The sequence below is a fragment of the Perognathus longimembris genome, chromosome 4, assembly GCF_023159225.1.
Source record: "Perognathus longimembris pacificus isolate PPM17 chromosome 4, ASM2315922v1, whole genome shotgun sequence".
NCBI lineage: Eukaryota > Metazoa > Chordata > Mammalia > Rodentia > Heteromyidae > Perognathus > Perognathus longimembris.
The window spans coordinates 43,819,998-43,837,360 of record NC_063164.1 but is presented as its reverse complement, the minus strand read 5'-3'; the positions used below and the strand labels follow the sequence as shown (position 1 = coordinate 43,837,360).

Here is a 17,363-nt window from a genome sequence, read left to right as displayed (position 1 = left end):
ACATATGTGTAAATGTATGATTTCTGTGAAGAATGAACAGGATTCCCAGAGAAAAGATAAAATCATGATTATTTTCAAATCAGATGGTATGGCTCTAACTTTAGAGTGCTTTCTAGCAATGGGGGGGGGGCGGAAGGAGGGATGAGTTTGCACCTCAGAATTGCCAAAAATGACAAAAATAAATTGAATGGGCAGAAAATCCTCTGTAGGGAAGGACCTTTAAACTGAATTGGAAGAAAGGAAAACAGGAATCATGTGCAAAATCCGAGGCTATCTGTCCAGGCAGAGAACAAGCTGGGCAAAGATCATAAGAAGCTTGAGGCACGTGAAGGAAATTTAAAAGGGCATTTATAACAAAGCCAGGAGCTTTAGAGAGAAATGCTAGTGGCAAGGTTCAGACAGAAGTGAGGTCAGATCAAAGGGATCCTATGGTTTGTACTTGGTATTATAAGAGCAAAAGGCAACTATTTGAAGGATTTGATGCATAAATGATGTAAAAGTTTGAAAGTTCCCCTTAGCTTCTATGTAGAAAATTGCTGATGTGGGAAGGATGAAGGAAGACAAGGAATCAGGTTATCAAGTAACCCAAGTCATATTAGGGAATCTTGGGAAAGGGTAGGAATGGTACAGAAAATAAAAGAAGATCAGGAACTGTTGCAAAAAGAAAAACCAGGAAATATGAAGAAGATAGCTTTGAATATATATTACTGGTCAAATTGACTGACTTAGGGATAGAGAGCCAAATCCAGGATTTACTTTCCAAAGTGCTGCCTTGAATGACTGGAAATATAAAATATTATTTGTCTGTAAAGAGAGAGGTTGAGTGGAAGAATAGTTCCCATGCAATGAGGCACTAAAATTTCCATTTCATGTGTTCCATGTATCTTGACCCATGAGAGCCAAGTATAGGTACAGGTACAAAATATACAGATCTGGGGCTGACAGGAAAGGTTAAGCCTGGAGAATTGAACTCCCAAGGTTTAAATACCACTTAACAACTTAGGGTATAGTTTAGATCTCCTAAAAATGGAGAAATCAAATGCAGCAGTGGGGAGTGAGGAGGGGAGGGCCAGAACTTAACCTTGGGACTTTTCGGCACCTTGAATGGAACTCAGAGTGGGTTATTAGAAAGAGTGAGTGAGACTTTTAAAAGGTGGTCTTAACTGGGTACCTATAATCCTAGCTTCTCAAGAGGAAGAGATCTGAGGATCTTAACTAGAAGACTCTATCTACAATAACCAGTAAAAAGCCAGAAACAGAAATATACCTCAAGTGGTGGAGCACCAGCCTTGACTGGAAAAGCTAAGCAAGAGATGCCCTGAATTTAAGCACAAAAAAGATGCTGTTAAGAGAACCAAGTTTTTCAGGAAGGAAAAAATGTTCATTTCTTGATAACAACTGAAAATTTAAGCATCTCTATTAGAATTCTCTGTTCTGAGATAAATGCTTATAAACATTAGACAATTTGTTCTTTGTCTACTACTTTTGAGTCTTTAATGCAGCTTCTGGAAGGCAGTAAGCACGAAATATACATTAATCACATGCCATATGTTAATTGGATAAATGAATATTTAAATCCAAGAAGAATCTCTCCTTTTTCACCTGATTTTCCTACTTTTCTATAAAGGCTCCGATTAGAGAAAGAGCAGTATCTTCAGGCATTTTAAAAGCAATATTAAAATCTCTAATTAGTGTGGGAAGTGAGCTGATTCTAAACCCTGCAAGGATGGGGGAGGGGAGAACCCAGGCAATGATAGCATGGCTGGCTATTCCTGGAAGGGCAATAAATGAAAACTATAAGCAAAGAAATAAGATACTGCCCTGTCACCACACCACATATAACTGCTCTGGCCAACCATCCTCTCTAGCTGATCCCAATAATGCCTCTCTCACATCTACTCAACTGGGATTTGAACAACCATTGTATAGAAAGGTGTCATCACAGAAGTTTCTGGTAGATGGTGAAGAAGACAGAGATAGGGGATCACTGGCTTTGTGTCTAAAAGATTGGGATGACTTTGATATTCTGCAAATTCCAAGAATTACTTCAGAGCAACAGTAATGTGACCTAAATGCAGAGTGGGTTAAAAATCAGAATGTAGGTCTACTCTGAAAACAAAAACAAAACAACAACAACAAAAATCCCACCTCTGTGCCACTGCAGAAAGAAAAAGAACAGGATTACTCACCCCAGACCTTGCCAGTATTAATCTATCCTGTGTTGTAGACAGAAAGAAAAAGTTAATGTTCCTCTCTTTTGTTTGTTGTCAGAGTTAAAGTAATTGATTTGGCTCTAGCTATAGTTCTTTAAAAATTCACCATCATAAAAACTACTTCTCAATGTACCCAAGACCTCAGAGTTTAATATCTTCATGACTTACCCCATGACTTATCCATGTTAACTTTGCATCCATACTCATCAATGCTGTTAACAAATTCTGTCCAGTTCTCTCTACCCTTGTCTGTCTCTTCCTCTCACCATCTCTCCCTCTCACCCTCTCTCCCCTCTTAAATCTATTTTCACTCTGTCCCTACTACTTCAGTTTGAGCCATCTGTCTGCCTGTGTTATTACTCAAGAAGCCTCCAAACAAAATTTTCTGTCCTGATCAAGACAAACTCTCCAATAGCTGCATATCAACAGCAGAGTGGACTGTAAAGTTCCTAACCTGCCTATGAAGCTCAGCGGCATACCACATCCACCTGAGGTGTGGCAGCTACATGGCCATGATGTCTCTCTCAGCTCCTTCACTTGGCCCTAATGGTCTCCTCTAAAATCGCTGAGCCTGCTCACTCCAACACGTGCTCAAATATCTTTTTAAGTGTCCCCAGTGAACCTGAATTTTGTCTACTAATAAGAGTTTGCCTATGTATCATTTGGTTGAAAATTCTTCTGAGGGCTTATCAGTCCCACCCCATTTGGGTGACATCCTGAGGGCCTGGATGTGCCTGTCGAGTGAAATGTGCCGAGTTAGAAAGTAAGTGGTTTAATTGCGCGTCTACAATTTTCATTTGAAGATGTGCTGTTTCAAGGTGGGTTTACTCACACAACCACACACCTCGATGAAGCATTTTCTCTCTTCTTTTTTTTTTTTCCTTGTAACCGAAATTAATGGGGGGGGGGGGGGGGCTTTGCTTCTCCTGCAAATCGCCGAATAATCATGCTAGGCTGCTTCTGGTTGCTCAAGGGGAAGACTCCATGTATATATGAGAAGCATTAGAGAAACTCACCAGCCTGTGTAAGTGTGTTGCATTTGTGGGCCCCACGCGCATGTCCAGGAGCCTATTCTGTTGAGCCTTAACCTCACCCTGGATGGCTGGTGGGCATGGGCCCTGGCAATCGAGCAGGTGAGTGGACCGGGATCCATGTTCCAGAACCTGGCAGAGCAACCTTCTAAATGAGGAAAGCCACAGTGTTTCCTTAATACCCCCTCCGCTGGTTGGGGTATGCACTAAATTAACCACTGTCTTGCAGTCCCAGGCGGCTCACGCATACCGATGAGGAAGTGCTGAGAGGAAGGAAGTGAAGGGTGCAGGCTGTGAGTTTGAAGAGAATAACCATAACGTCTTTGTCACTCAACATGTTCCCCACAGGCTGAACTTCAGAGAGTTCTTTAATTTGTTGTCGTTGTCGTTTTGTGGCCAACTGTATGATTTCTCTAGAGATTTCTTACGAAAAGTCCCATATAGCACTTAGGCAGCAAAGGAAGATGTGACAATCCCTGGCTGAGGTCCCCATCCAGAAGTTTGTGATGGGCCTTAGGGCCACTGAGGCTGGAGGCAGAGGCTAGGGCGGACTCCAGGTGGCAGACCACGCCTCTGAGCCCCAACCTGCATTACAAGAGGGAGACGTTCCTGTGCCCCTCCAGATCACTTCTTGCTAAGCCCCTGGGAAACCCCCAGCCATCTCACACGCTGTGGGCTGTAGACCCGGGCCAGGACAAGCGCCCTGCGCAGGCGAGGTCCCCCAGCGCCCCCTGCAGCTGCGCGCTAGGGGAGACGCAGGCAGACCCCACGCCTCCGCACCACGCCCAGGACCCCACCCAGCTGCGCCCCGAGACCGCGCGAGCACCAGCACTCACAGGCCGTAGAAACAGGACGTGTATCCGGTGGTCGTGCGGCATCCCCCGCTGCCCTTGATCACCCGCCTGCGGCTGACCGACTTCCCCTCCGTCGCCCCCGAGCCACCCCCATCCCCGCCCCCCTTGGGTCGCCGGCGCCGGGCACGCTGCTCTCCAGTTCCCGAAGCGCTCGCTCGGCGAAACGTCGCATCCCGTGCACCTCTGGGGGCAATGACCGTTTGCTATTGAATGTTCCCCGCCGAGAGTGTATGGCTGCGGAAGCGAGGCGCGGACCCGGCCCCCGAGGGGCCGCCGTCCGGGAAGCAATGATGCTGTTGCTCTGCCTGGGAGTCCCAACCGGGCACCCCTACAACGTGGACACCGAGAGCGCGCTGCTGTACCAGGGTCCGACCGACACGTTGTTCGGCTACTCCGTGGTGCTGCACAGCCACGGGGCGAACCGATGGTGAGTGGGGTCTCGCCGCCCCTCGCGCTCCGGGGGGTGAGAAAGATGTCTCGGGGTTCCCTGCCCCTTTCAAAGTTTCATCCGTCTGGAGGAGGCAGGAGGGGCGCTCCACTCCAGCCTGCTAGCTGGAGATGGGCCAGGGAAGCTAACTTCTCTGGGGTGGCCGCCTATGCAGGGCGTCCTGGTTCTGCCATGCCTCGGAGTCCCAGGGCGGCGGGTGGGGGAAGCCACCACTGCGGCCGCCCAGCTGTGGGGACCCCGAGTTCAGAGGCAGCACAGCTGGCGTCTGAGCGCACGTGCACGTTTCCCGCTTTAGGCTGGTGGTGGGGGCGCCCACTGCCAACTGGCTGGCCAATGCTTCAGTGGTCAAACCCGGGGCCATCTACAGATGCCGGATCGGCGAGAACCCAGGCCGGACTTGCGAACAGCTGCAGCTGGGTGAGTTGGGTTTGGGACTAGGGACTAAGAATTAGTGACCTTCCTGGCTTCCTGGTGATACAGGCTGTAAGACAAATCCTAAGAAAAGCTGAGAAGTTCGTGTGTGTGTGTGTGTGTGTGTGTGTGTGTGTGTGTGTGTGTGTGTGTCCAATTTAAATCCCATGGTTTTCTGTTTTAACTTCACTCATCTTCCTTTCGTGATTCTTTTTGCAATACTTTCTCTCTTTGGCTTGCAACAATAATTGCACTACTCTAGCAGTGTCGGGAAAAGTTTCTTACCCTACCTTCCCTCCACCTTTCACTCTTCCACCATATGTAAAGTTTCTGAACATATTTTTAAAAACTTTTTTTTATTATCTTCAAATAGTTGTATAAAGGAGCTTCCATTTAACAAAGCAGTTTAGGGGTACAATGTATCTTTATCAATGTCAATGTTTCTTAACATCTTATGGACAGGGTGCAGTTAAGCCAAGAATTTTATTTCCATATTAGTCTGTCAATTGTTGAACAGTCTTTTGTTGAACAGCAGATGAAGGAGAAGATCATGAGTAATAGCTGCGCTTTATTTACTGTAAGGGTGGACTCTCTCCGACTCTCTCTCTCCATCTCCCTCTCTTTCCTCTCCTTGTTTCTTTCTTTTCTTCTGAAAATGGTATGGGTTTTATCTAGACTGTAAAAGAGCTGGGAACAAATCGACATCTCAATGGTTAATGTATTTCATATGAGGTTTTAACATAATTGTTAATTTCCCCAAAAAACATTCATGCTAAACAGATCTGTCTTTCTGCAGTCATTTCTTAATGTCTTTTCTTAGATTTGGGACAAATTGAAAAATGTGCACTAGTGGGGGAAGGGAGAAGTTTCATATTTCAAAGCTAAAAGCAAACTTGCTGCACACAGACACATGGAGGCAGAAAGAGGAACTAATATTAACTGAGTCCTGTCTTGTTCAGATACTTTTAGGCATTGTTGAATTTATTGTCTAATTCCCTTCAAAGCCATCCTGGGTTAGAGTAGTATTATTTCTACTTTGTGTATGAGAACTCTGACTGAAAGATTTGCTAGCACGTTTAATGAAGTTACTAACCCGGAAGCCAAAGTTGAATCATCTGTTTTAGTATAAAGTGTAGGCCTGTTCATGCGTGTATTCTCAGTGCAGATGGAATTAAACTTGGATCCAGTATGTTGTGTTTCCAGCTAATGTATCCCTTGTCAATAGTGAGTAGAAGGTCATAGCTGGTACTTTTTTCATACTTACCTTTTTGTCAATGGACTTTGGAAGAACGATTGCCTCTTCAACTAAAAGTTAGCTTCTTTGACTGCTTTTTTTTTGTCTTATGGTCATCTGTTTTTGTCTCAAATTATGAAGCCACTTTCTTTCATGTGGATGATCTCAAATAGGTATGAACACAATGGCAATTTCACTTCTAATTCTGGAGGTACCCAGGAAAGTCCAGGAGTTTACACCAGGTAAAATAGGCCCAGCATCTAGTTAGAAAACTTCCATCCAAAAGACAGGTGAAGGATGTGTAAAGCATTTATACATTTTGGAATAGTTTTAAAAGCATGATTTTATTTCATGAGAGAGTCTGGGTATAGCGAATTAGAGAGTGAAGCAGACAACCTTTATCTGCCTGAGGATCTAGATTTAATCTCAGGGGGGAACAATTTATTTCCCCTTGTCCTGGTCATTGTTTCTGATCTATAATCTTGTTACTGGTGTTTAGAACCTACTTCCTGTCTCTAAGGCATTGAATCTGTTTCTGGATGTCTGTGTTTAATTGGAAAGATCACATAGTAATATTTTAAATAATACTGGCTGTCTTTTGAAGAAAAACCTAAATCATTGGGCATGTGGAATTTAAGAGTTGACTACAGAGGTAACCTCAGAGAGGTGTGAATATCATAGATGTGAATCAAACACAAAATAAAAGGTTTATTGGATCATGAATAAAAATAAAGAGAAAGTTTGATTGTCATCAGCTTGGTTGGTGAATAAAAGAATTGGTTAGAATGATAAGGCAATGTGTTTTCTCCACTTTACAAAATGTGGTCTGTAAAGCAATTATTTAATGAAATGAAAGGCAAAAAGAAATGCATAGTTCCTATTCAGTTGAATAAAGCCATTAACAGCTATTCTCACAACTTGAAAAAGGGTAGACTGAAATTATTTCCCATGTAATATTCTCATTTCGGTAAAGAAACTATATATTCAGGACCAACTCACAGAAATAACTTTATGCTGTTAGGTAAATAGAAAACAAAACCCGAGGCTAATGTCAAGAAAGAAAGCTGAAATGTACAAAAGAAAACCATAATATTTTAGGATTATAAGATTGTAGAATATGTGCTATTTTGGAAAGAGAGAGAGACAGAGGAAAGGATATAGAGAGGTATAGAACAAGAGGGATAGAAAGAGGAAGAAAGAGGGAGGGAAGAGGAGATTAAAAATGGTAGGAGGTAAGAGAACACAATGAACACATGCAGAAACTTCTACTTAAAAGATGTCTTAAATGAAAATGAATATAACGTTTGGCAAATACTCAGCTTAATACCTTACATGTAACATACATTATAATACGATTTTATTTATTCTTATCTCCATTTTCTGCTTAACTTTATGCCTGTAAAATATATATTATAAAATATTATCAAAGTAAATAGCCCATTTAATAAACTAGAAAAGTAAGAAATAAATGTAGAACTATAAGCTAACAACTGAAATGAAACATAAGAAAATACTTTTCTTGACTCATCAAACTGTCATAGGAAGTTAGGTAAATTGATGATTATGCCGTAAGATGTTCACTTTCATTTGGAATAATTTTACTTGACTATCAAGAATCCAAAAGTGTGAATTCTGTTAACAGTGTGTCCATCTTCTATATAATCAAAATGACCATATGACTCTAGGCCTCTGTACAATGTCAGATCCATGACTGACACTTGAATAGATGTGTTTCCTCAAAAGAAAAGGTTATGAGCTCACACAACCTATTCTGCCTCTGTGGATCAAGTCACACATAATGTTATATTTACTGTAGCCATAAGCAGAATCAGTCACCAATGATCCATTCGTCTAGAGTGCTCAGGAAGAGAGGTGTTGGCAGATCCCTCTTGGCAATGTGAATTGACTGAGGAGAGTTGCTCAGATCATGTCACAGGCTGGTTTTCTTCCTATGTATTCAGTCTTCTACTTTGCAGATGCCCCAAGTGTGTCTTTTCTCCCATTTTTTCAGTACTTTCCTCTATGAACCAAGAGAAAGTGGTCTCTGCTTCAGGCTGCACGGTGACATGCTACTGGAGATTCTATGCCTGTGGGAGCGGGGGTGATTTCCACAGGTCCATTTCCTTTTCATTCATCTGCTCTGAACCTGCTTGGACTTGTTAAAGTAAACTGATCACACATAGCTCCTAAGAAAATAATGTGAATGATTATTATATCATACCAAAAAGTTGCTCTTTATTTGACACTACAGATGTTTTAAATTACTTTGGGTTTACTACTGATAGACACACACACACACACACACATACACACACACACACACACACACACCACTTATCTAGATAACCAAGTTACAGAGTTCAGAAAGTCCATGAGACTCTGATCTCCACTTAACTACCAAAAAGCTAAACGTGGAGCTATGACTCAAGTGGTAGAGCTCTAATCTTGAGCACAAATGCTCAGGAACAGAACCTAGGCCCTGAGTTCAAGCCGCAAGCCTGGCACAAACATACAAAAATAACCACTAATCACATGTTTTCACTGAACACATGAAATGTCCTGTAAGGTGCTATAAGGTATACACTATGTTTCAAAGATTTAGTAAATAGAAGGGAAATTAAGTTTCCTGATATAAATTACATATTGAAATAAATGAACAATGATTGCACAATTAATATTTGAGATTTATTAGGTTAAACAAAAACATTAAGTTTCTTTCACTTGGTTTAATTTTACCTTTTAAGGTGACTACAATGAAAAATGTCATAGAACACACATCTAAATGCACTGTACACATAAATAGATGTGTTAAATTGAGTCCCTTTGTAAAACTATTTGAAGATAATAGTAGAAAAGAAAAGCAAAGGCTTTCTGATATTTCAATTTAAAAAGGTAATATAAGCTTATACTATTCTGTCAGCCAACACTGCTTTAGAGAAACAGAAGTTCCCTGGGTAAAATATTGCCTTTTCCCAGTACTTGTGCATATGTGAATAGGACTTCATTTCCTATTACAAATCGCTTATTGAGTTGTTGAACTCTTTAACATTTGAAAACATACTTTTAAAGTCCTTATGGCTTCAGGACAAACATTTGTGAATTTACTGTCCTTTTTTTAAGAATAGCATAGTAGTATAAATTTAATATAGATTTTGATTACTAGTTTAAGTCAATAAATTCCTTGGTAAAAATGACTTATTTTTAATGAATCACCATGCCTATTATCTCAGGAGGCTGAGATCTGAGGATTACAGTCTGAAGACATCCTAGGCAGGAAAGTTCTTGAGAATCTCATCACCAGTTAACCAGCAAAAAGCTGGAAAGGGTGCTGTGGCTCAAGTGGTAGAGTGTCAGCCTTGGGAGCACTTGAGTGCACTTCTCTTTTTCTTACAGAAAAGACCAGTGGCCTATCACAAGTGAGGTGTCACTGTGCTCTGAATTTGCAATTGCAAACTTCCTGTTCATACCGTGTTTGGAAGAATTAATAAATATTGCTTAATTAAGCCAAACATTACTTTACCCTCACTCCTCCCTGATTTGAAGGAATTATTTGCAGGAGTAAAAAGCAAACACCTCATCCTTGATACTTCTTATGTGTCCCTCTTAGTGACTGGTTTGTATTTGCAATGTACTTTAAAATCCTAGCTTACGGTCACTTTATTTGAAAACTCACCCCTGATTGTAGGTTACTATGGTAGATAAGAATACAGAGAGCTTCATAAATACTCTCTCAGATTAATTTACAGATAGTTCTCAATTTCTTAAACTCCATTCCCCAAAGGGCAAGGTTTCTTCTTAACTTGAGAGACAAAACTCTAAATGAATTTAATTTTTTGCCATAAGTATACTGGTTACTAACTCAATAAGGAAGTAACCTTTTCCATTCTCAACTGTGCTGGGGCCAATTATGGTGATTCATTTTGCACATATGGGTTGTTTACTCACTAAGTCATTTACTGAGGGCTTCCCCAAGGGCCCAAACCTGGACACACAGAAGATAACTACATTTTGTTCTAAGTAGTTTACAGTCTCTGTGTTTGGTTATTATATTAAAGTGTTGTGAGAAAATCTAACCAGAAGAATAAGGCAATGTCTACTTTGAGAATTCAGGGTCAATTGGTAGAAAGAGCAACATTTGGGAGTTAGAAAGAGAATAGAGACAATTATATGGCTCCGAGAGAATTCTGAGTGTATTTATGTGCGTGCGCACATGAGAATGCATGTGTGTGTAGCCCACAAGGTCTTTAAGAGTATGAGACCTTTAAAGAACAGGAACAAAAATGTGTACAATTGAGTTAGAGTGTGAGATGAACAATATTGTCTAAAAAAGTAAGCAGTAATTATTTCTGTCACAACTTTGAAAGTATGAATTTATCCTTTGATGTTAAGGTAGAGAGTGCTGTTATCAATTGTGTGTTTGATTGATTCTTCTACTTGTAAATTAGTAGTAGATGGTTTGGAATAAATACATCAATATCAAAGGTAGTAAGACAATTGTAGAAAGGTTCTGTTGTAATTTTGGCTACAGAAGGAAGGTGCCATACTATACTAAGACAGGGTCAGTAAAGAGGGAGAAAAACAGAGCCTTCTGTATATTTAGAAGATAAATCCAAATTTACTTGATAATTATTGAATGAAAATGATGAAGGAGTAGGTGACTTCAAATTTGTTAACTAACGTTGTGGTGAGTGATTGAAAGGATAATGGTGTATTGAAAAAAAGGAAAAGTAGATCAATGGTTTTTTGGTAAAAATTATGCATTTCTTTGGCTTATGGTTCCCACGAAAAAGAGAAGTAAATGTGATGAGTTGGATGTCTGGATCTGGGGGCAAAAGATAAGTCCAAACTGACAACTCAGAGAATGATTGATATTGAAATGATGCTCAAAGCCACAGTGGTGTATTGGCTTAGCTTGAATCTTTTTACTTAGGGGAGTAGAGATCTGAGGACCAAGATACACTTATTATTGCTGCAATTTGACAAGTAACTGCAATAATTTTTCTCCACTCTGTCTGCAACTTAGATTCTTCTGCAGAGCATTAAAGACAATCATTTCTGGTGTTTCTATTTCTTTAATAGATCTAGGGAGACTATCTGTAGTTTTCAGTGGTCTCTAGATGATTGCCGCATCCATCCAAGGTTGAGAATCATTGGAGAAGAAATGAGAAACCTGAAAAAAAATACTGAGGAATAGCAAGGAAGCAATAATGAAATTAGGTCCCTGTGGCATTATGAAAGTCAAAGAATAATTTTATTTGGGGAAAGAGGTGAGTGATTAGCAGAAGTTGCAAGGCATCCAACAGGATAGATAGAAAGTTGATTTCATTGGATTCAGAGAGAAGCAATTTCTAAGTAGCCTTGGTAAGATCAGATTTAAATTTGATAACTCTCTTAACACTAACTCACTTCTTTAAATAATTCAGTATATTTTTGGTGGTACCAATGTTATAACTCAGGGGGTATGTGCTCCCTAAGTTCTAACACTTGAACCATTTTTGTGTTGGCTGTTGCTGAGATCAGATCTCAGGTTATGCCTGGATCCTTCTGGACTGTGAGCTTCCTATTTCTGCTTTCCTTTGTTGTTTAGATGACAGGTGCATACCACTATACATAGTTATTAGTTGATAATGGAGTTTTTTTAAATTTCATATAGTACATTAAAAATAAGATAATGGGGGCTGGGGATATGGCCTAGTGGCAAGAGTGCTTGCCTCATATACTTGAGGCCCTGGGTTCTATTCCCCAGCACCACATATACAGAAAATGGCCAGAAGTGGCGCTGTGGCTCAAGTGGCAGAGTGCTAGCCTTGAGCAAGAAGAAGCCAGGGACAGTGCTCAGGCCCTGAGTCCAAGCCCCAAGACTGGCCAAAAATAAATAAATAAATAAATAAATAAGATAATGGAGTTTTGTGAACTTGTATACCAGAACTGGCTTAGAAACCTCAGTTTTCACGTCTCTGCCTCCCAAATAACTAAGATTGCAGCTTAGAGCTACCACTTCAAACTCAATACATTTTATCTATTACTTATATTGTGTACTGGAAATATCAATTTGCACAAGACATGATTGAAGGTCTCAATGTTTTCTCAGTCTATATGACAGGAGAGGCAAGTAAACAGATCATGAATTATAAAGTACTACTATTATGATGCTATAGGTACACACAAGAAGAAGAAGAAACTGGATGGTGAGAGGTGGCTTCTTAAAGGGGTGAAACCTGAGTAGTAGAGCCAGTTCTGACTAGTTTTGATGAGCATTTAGTTGAAAACTCAATAGATAGCCAGGCACTCATGCCTGTAATCCTAGCTACTCAGGAGGCTGAGATATTAGGATTGTGGTTCTTAGCAAGCCTGGGCAGGAAACTACATAAGACTCATCTCTAATTAACCACCAGAAAACCAGAAGTGACACCCACCATGGCTTAAGTGGTAGAGCACTAGCCTTGAGCTGAAAAGCTCAGGGGCAGCACACAGACCCAGAAATTAAGCCTCACAACCGACAAAAAACAAAAAATAAACCCCAAAGCTCAAGAGATGAAATGTATTTTTGCAAGTTGGGTGAACCTTCTGGAATTTTCTGTCTATTTCATCAGCATTCCAAGAGAAATAGATCAGCCTCGATTCTAAGGACTTAATCAGATGCCACTAGAAAATCCAAACACTAGTGCCCACTATTGAGAGATTAGGAACTTAAAATGACCGTATTTAGACTCAGAAACAATTTTTTTCTTTCTTAATTTCCTTTTTATATTTTATTGTTATTTATAAGTAGTTGTACACAGGAGTTGCCATTTCACAAGGAATTTATGGATACAAGATATCTTTATCAATGTCCTGCTTTTTTTTACTTCTGATTTTTTTAAAAAAATTTCTTATTTATTGTCAAAGTGATTTACAGAGAGGTTACAGTTTCATATGTTAGGCATTCGATACATTTCTTGTACTGTTTATTACCTCCTCCCTTATTCCCCCCTCCCCCTCTCTCTTTCCCTCTCCCCCCATGAGTTGTTCAGTTGGTTTACACCAAACAGTTTTGCAAGTATTGCTTTTGTAGTTGTTTGTCTTTTTATCCCATGTCTCTCAATTTTGGTATTCACTTTCACTTTCCTAGTTCTAATACCAGTATACACAGTTTCCAATGTGCTCAGATAAGATACAGTGATAGTGCAGGTACAATCACAGGAGAGGGATACAGGAGGATCATCAACAATAGAAGGTACGGTTTCACATGGCATGTTGAAAGTAATTACAGCAGTGATATATCACTTGTTTCCATAACATGGAGTTCATTTCACTTAGCATTATCTTTTGCATTCATAGGGGCATAGCTATTAGGCTCTTGTGATCCTCTGGTGTGACTAGCTTAAACCTGTGTTAATTATTCCCTATGAGGGAGTCATGCTTTTTAATATTCTCACCTATCCTTCCTTACCCACCCTACCCCTCACTCCTATTAATTTTGTAGGATGAACATTGACTCTTTTTTTTTTTTGTGAGTTGTGGGGCTTGAACTGACTCTGGGCCTGGATCCTGTCTCTGGGCTCTTCAGCTCAAGGCTAGTGAGCCACGACACCACTTCCAAACATTGACTCTTGACTGCACTTTTCTTCTTCATTTGTCTGCCACAACCTACCTCTTTCAAGTACCTACTTTCTGGTGTTTTATTTTGCTGAAATTTGATTTTGCTTTTCTAAGGAATTACTGTATTTGAGACTCTCTTGAGTTTATTCCAGTTAATACATTCATGTACACTTGCATGCCATCCAACATATTACTTATAAGTTTATAAGCTAAATGTAGCTTCTACATATGAGGGAAAATATGCAACCTTTGTCTCTCTGGGACTAGCTTACTTCACTTAACATAAACTTTTCAAGTCTTTTCATTTCTTTACAAATGGTATACTATCACATTTTCTTGACCCATTCATCCTTTGAAGGGCATCTGGGCTGATTCCCTTCCTTGGCTAACGTTCAAAACAGCCTCAAATTAGAACATAGAAGTGGACCTATTAGTGATAGGCCTGGGCTCAGCAATGCTCAGTCTTGAGTTTGTCTGTTCTGGTGTCCTCAGTTTACCTCCACAAAATTTTTACATTATGGAATATCTTTTTCTAATAAAGTATATGAAATGTTATGGTTCACTATGAATATGTTCAGAAAGAGTAAGATTGTGGATTTATCGTAAAACATTTTCTAGGGAATCCTGTGTGAAGTAAATTTGGTATAGAAAATCTGACTGTCTTTCTGTCTGTCTCTGTGTCTCTCTATCTCTCTCTCGATCTCTTTCTATCTAGTCTATTTGTGAAAACATTTTATGTCAGCTTTATCTCATTAGTAGTCTTTATTTTCTTATGAAAACACACTGATGGCTGCTGGTGGCTCATGCCTAGAATCCAAGCTACTTAGGAAGCTGAGATCAGAGGATCAAAGTTTGAAGCCAGCTAGGGCAGGAAAGTCCATGAGACTCTTTTTTTTTTTGGCCAGTCCTGGAGCTTGGACTCAGGGCCTGAGCTCTGTCCCTGGCTTCTTTTTTGCTCAAGGCTAGCACTCTGCCACTTGAGCCACAGCGCCACTTCTGGCCATTTTCTGTATATGTAGTGCTGGAGAATCGAACCCAGGGCCTCATGCATATGAGGCAGGCACTCTTGCCACTAGGCTATATCTCCAGCCCCGCCATGAGACTCTTAGATCAAATTAATTAGCATAAAACTGGAATGCAGATTTGGTTTAAATGGTCAAGGTCCTGGGCTGGGGTGAAAAATCTGAGGCACAGTTTGAAGCCCAGAGTTCAAAGCCCAGTACAGGCACACTCATTCAAAAAGAAAACTGTCTTCCAAGTAATGTCTCTACAATGTCTTAGTCTTCTTTTTGAACTCTCTACAGGCCACTCAATATATGTAACTACTCATCTTAGTCTAAGTATTCATTGGCCAGGATAATATAAAAGATCTCTCATTGAGTTTTATTCTTTTCACTTTTTTTTGTGGCACTGCAGTTTGAACTCAAAGACTCAGACTGACTAGGTTGGTGCTCTATTGCTTGAGCCAGGCTTGCATCTCTTTTAGCCATTCTAACTATAGAATTAATAGTAACTTCATAGTTGATTTTAAAAAGTTAAAGGAAATGGCCATTCAAATTAAATTGCTCAAAACTACTATTGAAATTACACAGCACTGTGGGCACTCTTTGCCACCTGAGTCCAAACAAACAGAATGTAGGTACTGAGGGCAACAGAAACATTGGACTTATTGAGGACCTGGTAATTTCTAGGTGGTGCAGGAATCAGCTTCTGCAATCCTCATATATCAGTAATTGTAAGGTCTTTATATTACATGTGCATTAATTTTTTCAGTTTTTTCATCTACTAATATTCAAAATTTATATAGTTAAAGGAACTGAAAAATTATTTTTAGTCCATCATTGTTACTTCTTTTTAAAAAGCTATCTTAAACAAAAGACAGTAGAGTATAGAATTGAGCTAGAGTAGCTTATTTTTCAGGATTACTTTAAGGAAATAAGGACTTTTGATACTTCTGAAATGTGCAAGCGTGTCATGAGCCTTGAAAGATCAGATGAGTTTGCACATTGTCTTAGACGTTATAAGACCACAAGAAGTGGGAGTCTCAGTTGAGCATCAGATGGAGAAGTTACAGAGCCAGTGATGCAGGCAGAAAAACCAGACATAAATTTAACAAAAAGTCCCAGGTTCTCCTACCCACAAAGGATTTTACCCCAGATATCAGCAAATTATAGAAAGAACTTTGACACTGACCTTTTCCTTTTGACTTTGTTTCCTCAGTGGAAACATCCCGATACTGAAAGGAGAAATGGAATGGGTCATGATAGTGATGGCACATTCTTCTTGACTAAGAGAAGTTGACCTACAGTCTTGACTAATAGAAACTGACCTACAGGCAGTGGGCAGATTGCTATTGTTCACATGCTTTCAAATGAAACAAACAAACAAACAACAGAATTTAGGCAATGAGAATGAGTTCAGTTAATGCCCCTGAAATATTTGTAGAGCTGTAGTTTATATATTTAGAACAGGGAGAAAGAACTTGTAAATCAAAGACTTTCTTTACTGCAGTTTTTTCTATTTACCACCTTCATAAATTTGGGTATACTATTTGACTTGTTTAAGACTCATTTTTTTTCAGTTGTATAAAAAATTACTAATCTAATCCTCTGATCCTACTGTAAGAATAAAAATGATTTACTTTTATGATAGGGATTTCCCAATGGGAATATGCTGTGGACATTTTATGGGGGAGGATTATGATGTTACTATGAGCAGATGAATAATATGTAGTTTCTTAAATTAATAGTTTTGATATAATATCAACACCAACTAATAATTGCATGCTTTCTCTGCCCAATTCTCATCCAAGCCTTCAAGGATAGTTGGGTTTCCTGGGAGCCAGTTGATTCTCAGTCTGAAAACCTCTTCCTCACAAGTTATGTATCGTAAAGACCTTCAAACTCACCAACACTGTTTCCCTCAGACCATATGTAACTAGCTTAAAACTTAAGGGAAGAATACTGTAACCATAGGAAAGAATAGACCAAGGCAGAAATCCCTCCCTCAGCAAATCCCTATTGAGTGGCTGGCTATTATGTGTAACTCACAGTTCTCTGTTGTGGGAATATTACTTTCAAAAACCCATTCTGTCCTCATGGAGGTGAGTGACTTACAAGATTCAGCATCTAACCTTCCTTAGTTCTGGGCACTTTTTTTTGGCAATTGGAATGATGAAAATAGAAGTAGTGATGTGAATAAAAGCAAAAGGTTGGGGAGTAGTGAAAATTGCATGGAGCTGGCTTTGTAATTGAAGTTTTGTTCACTGATCAAAATTGCTATTTCCATTACATATATATTTGTACATATTGTATTTAAATCAGTAGTTGGAAAAAATCTGAAGGAATAGGCATGCTTTGTTTTTTATTTTCTTTCCCAAACATATAAACAAGAAGAAGGATTGCCTTAATTTTTAGAAGCAACATAATTTTTGTATAGCGTTGCTTTTTTAGTATATGTATATGAGAATGGATTCAACTATACTAAGAATTAGTCATTCTAGTTGCATGAAAGGGTGGGAAATATCACAGGTTAATTTCTACTGACCTCTTTTATGTTAAATCATGTAAGGAACTTTTTTCTCAATTATGA

General features: G+C 39.7%; 1 protein-coding gene across 1 annotated transcript in view; it reads left to right on the top strand.

Moving 5' to 3' along the window:
• Positions 1-4,231: 4,231 nt before the first annotated feature.
• Positions 4,232-17,363, top strand: part of Itga4 (integrin subunit alpha 4) — a 66,481-nt gene continuing 53,349 nt past the window's right edge. Inside the window, exons 1-2 of the mRNA XM_048345142.1 lie at positions 4,232-4,525; positions 4,842-4,963. Coding sequence (XP_048201099.1) covers positions 4,329-4,525; positions 4,842-4,963 — 319 coding nt within the window. The 5' untranslated portion in view covers positions 4,232-4,328. The remainder of the gene's footprint in view (positions 4,526-4,841; positions 4,964-17,363) is intronic.